The 4239-nt window shown below is 39.7% G+C and overlaps 1 protein-coding gene across 1 annotated transcript in view; it reads left to right on the top strand.

Annotated features, from left to right (window-relative positions):
* The window catches only part of LOC119425518 (secretagogin), a 13165-nt gene extending 9293 nt beyond the window's left edge, over positions 1-3872 (top strand). The window contains exon 6 of the mRNA XM_037693047.1: positions 3669-3872. Within this exon, the coding sequence (XP_037548975.1) occupies positions 3669-3872 (204 nt within the window). The remainder of the gene's footprint in view (positions 1-3668) is intronic.
* Positions 3873-4239: the final 367 nt, after the last annotated feature.

Raw genomic sequence — 4239 nt, forward strand, 5'->3', positions numbered from 1 at the left:
GAGTTAATCATGCTAACAATAGGTCTTAAAGGTACACCTTGTTTGTGGATTTTAGGTAAACCATACAGACTAGGTGTGGCCTCCCCTGGGTACAGTCTGTGGTACAGAATATGGTCAATAGCCTTGTCCTGCTCCAATTTTTTCAGGCAATCTATTAACTTCTTCTTGTAACCACTTCCTGGATCTCTTTTCAGAGGTTCATATGTGTTTAAGTCACTAAGTAGTGTCATAACTTTCTCATGATAGTCTTTCTGGTTCAAAATCACTGTGCACCTTCCTTTGTCTGCTGGGAGAATGATGATGTTTTTGTCCTTGCTAAGAGTGGTGAGTTCATACCTCTCCTCTCTACTGATGTTGGAAGGTGGTGGTTTGGCATTGCTGAGGCAGGATAAAACTTTGATTCTGAGCTGTTCTGCTTCACCCTCTTTCATTTTGTTATTGCGGATGACTGATTCTGTGGCTGTGATCATCTCCACCAGAGGAATTCTACTTGGTGCAACCGCAAAGTTCAGTCCCCTGGCAAGAATCTCTGTCTCTGGCTGGGTGAGCTTTCTGTCAGATAAATTCTTCACTCACTTTTCTGTCTCCCTAGCATGTAATTGTCTACTGGAGTGTTGTCCTACACTGAATGTGTTGTTAAACAGAGGTGGGGGCCTCTGTGTTCAGCTGTCCCCCTCTTACAATGCTGTGATTGCTAGTATCACTCAGCCTCCTGTGAATAGTAAAAAGCCATCAGTGTGCTAATGATCCATTGTTAGGCTGATGGTTCTTCTTGACCATGTGAGCAGCTGGTTTTGGTTGTCAGCAGCAAACTGGTTGATCCACTCTGAGAAGGTGCTATTTATAAGACTGAGCTGAATACAGCACCTCAGACTGAGGAAGTCTTTCGGATGGAAGACGAAAGGTTTCTACAATTTTTTTTTTGTTTGTTTTGCTTTGTTTTGTTTTTTGAATGTCCAGAGGACCAGATTTAACTTTTTTAGATTTTTTTAACCTGGGTTATTGAACATGCATCAGGATGTCAACAATGTTGTACCACAAGGCTCAGTCTTAGGACCCACCCTCTTCAGAATCTATTTATGTAATGTAGGTCAGATAATTCCTGATGCATCCTTACATTTCTACGCCGATGACACAGTTGTTTATTGTCGAGCTAAAACAGTTGCTAAGGTTTTCCAGCTTTTACAGTCTGCATTTGACATCATCAAGTCAATTTTGTTCCATCTCAAACTGGTGCTAAGTGCTGACAAAACCAAAGGGATGTTGTTTTCAAAAGGAAAGTTGGTGCCAATAGTCCTTCCTTCTATATTCTCTATGAATGGTGTTCCTATTGAGTTTGTTGATTCTTACAAATACTTGGGAATCTTGGTTGATGCACATCTCTCTTAGCCATCATGTCATGTTGAAAACTTTGTAAAGAAATTGAAAGTAAAACTGGGTTTCTTTTTCAAAATCTTGTCAACTCTGAATGATAGGAAACATCTTGTAACTGCTACTTTCCTTCCCTCCATTGACAACGGTGACATTATTATATGAACGCTCCCACAAGCACCCTGCAGGTGTTGGATGCTGTCTATCACGGTGCACTAAAATTCATAACTGACTCTAACTACCATACCCATCACTGCACCCTGTATTCATTGGTTAACTGGTCATCATTAACTCCATGCAGACTCTCACACTGGTACATTTTCATCTTTAAATCACATCTTGGTCTGTTGCCTTTTTATATCTCCTCCTACATGTCACTTTGTCAGTGCAGCTACAGCGTGCACTCTCAAGACATCATTACCTGCAGCGTCCCGTCAGTGCGGAGCAAATTTGGCAAAAGGGCCTTCTCTTACTCTGCTCCTGTAACCTGGAACACCTTGCAAAGACTTGAAGTTGTCAACTTTGATCTCTCTAAGGGATTTTTAACAATTGCTAGGTTCAATGCAAAAATCAATAACAGACTTGTCCCTGTTTTAGTATTTTGCTCAGGATGGGAGATTGAGATGAAGCGAAGATTCAACATGTCTGCTGGCTTCCTTAGATAGAGCACTTTACTAACTGGCTTTTCTATGTATGTGCACGTTCCTGTAAAGTGTCCGGAGACAACTTTGTTGTGAATTGGTGCTATATAAATAAACTGAACTGAATTGAAAATGTTACCCAATTTCATAATGTAGCTTGTTTTATATCACTACTTTTATTTACTTTTCATTTTATATGCTTTTATATGACTGTTTATTGTTGTGTGTACCTCATCTGTGGATTTTGTTTAAAACAGGTCTCTTGTCAATGAGACCTCGTGACTTAATGAGCCTAACCTGTATAAATAAAGGTTCAATGAATGAATGAAAAGGTCATCGGTTCCGCGGGACAGTGAAAATTGTCTGTCAGTTGTCTCAATACTGTACCATTTTTAATATTTAAGTTTAAGTTGACATTTCACTAATATTTTAGGAGACAGAGCCTCCACTGAAATAACTTTCATCTCACACATCACTAATTTAAGATCAGAGCGTAGATGGTTGTTTTGTAAATGACAACATCAGGTCTGAGAATAACCGTTTTGTCTGATCAGCTTTCAAACATCCAGCTCAGACTTGTCAGTGTATAATCTCTTTGTGTTCTAAAAACATCAGTATGGCAATATTGATGTTTCAGTTTTCCAAAGAGCAGTAATGTCTCATATGTATGATTTATGTGTCGCGGCAACTCAAAGTAACAATCGAACATCAGAGAAATGAACTTCTCTACTCCAGGTTCAACATTTTAATCATGAATTATTTATAAAGAATCTGACAGACTGATGCGTTTAGCTCTACTAGTGAAGAAAGTACTTATACTAGCCATTACTTTCTGTGCTTAGCTCTGCTTTAAAATCATACTTGCGCATGAGCATCCATGCACAGTATTTGAACCGACCACAACATGGCCGACTTCGCAGTTGAATATTATCAGTCTTGATTGTTTAAATTTTTCTTTAAGCATAATGCAAATTAAAAGATGCATTTTTTAGTTTTATTGAGGTAGTGTTCAATTTATTGCACAACAATTTAAAGAAACACATTTGTGCCTTTATTTTTTTCAGCAAAAATGCCTTTGTTCAATAAAAAAAATATCATAACTAAAAGAAGGAAGAATGAAAGTAAGTTTTGTATCTGACACTTTTAAGCAACAAACTGAGACTCTGTGCTGTGAGAACAGCAGCCAATTAGCTGAAGTGCATAAACCTGCCCTAATTACTGAAACAGATTCTCTCCAAGCTGCTCCTGATGACCATGAACGTGAGATCTGATTGGTTGATTTGGTTGATTCAACATTTAAAAGGGCTGTCATGACTGCAGTAAGAATGAAGCTGAAAGTAGTGTTCTTCCTGTTGTTAGTTAGCTGCAAACAGCAGGTGTTTTACAGGCTGTTTGGGTTCAGTTTCCAAAAAAACTGATGGCTTCTGGATTTTGTTTGAGGTAAGATTACTGTTCTTCATTTTATTCTTGTTTCATCATTGAATGTATTTAACCCATCCATGTCTTGTTACCCCCAGGGTGCTGCTGCTCCCTCTGATAATCTATGGGCAGCTTGCTTTCGGTAACTACCCATTCTTTGAACAATTGTGTTTTTTTTTTTTTGTTTGTTTTTTTTTTTTTAACATGTGAAAGCTGACTACGATGTCTCTCTTCCAGGAAACGTTTACAGATATGGAAGTCAAATCAGACCTCACCCTGAGCAGACCAGAGCTTCATTATGGACCTATGACCCTGTTCCTTCCACTTATGATGGCTCTGTGCACCAAAGAGCTTTACAGAATTCAAGGTTCCCTGACAGTTTTAAACCTTTTGAGACTATCACTCGCCAAAGACCAAGTCATCATTTTAGTGGGCAAGTAGATGGTTACAGTCCTAGTGGAAGTGTTTCTAGTTACAAGCCTGCCTCATTTCAGTTGAGTCCCAGGCTAATGCCACAAGGCAGCTCCTACCAGAACGAGCCTAGGATGTGGGAGACCAAGTCTCAAAGTGAAAAGAGGTCTAACATTGTTTCAAGTGGTGCAATTGTGATGCAGATGGCTCCACCGCCTCAACAGTCGAGCTCAACTTCAAGTGAGGGTAATGCTGGCCTGTGGGATGATGCCTCCACTGTGTACTCTCCTGGCATGTCTTACACTGGCAAACTGCCTCTGAACCATCCTGCTTTCTCGGCTCCTGCTGTATTGCAATCCAAAGAAGCCATGTGGGGTAGTGCGTCTGCATCCAATGC

The sequence above is a fragment of the Nematolebias whitei genome, chromosome 19, assembly GCF_014905685.2.
Source record: "Nematolebias whitei isolate Nwh7 chromosome 19, NemWhi1, whole genome shotgun sequence".
Classification (NCBI taxonomy): Eukaryota; Metazoa; Chordata; class Actinopteri; order Cyprinodontiformes; family Rivulidae; genus Nematolebias; species Nematolebias whitei.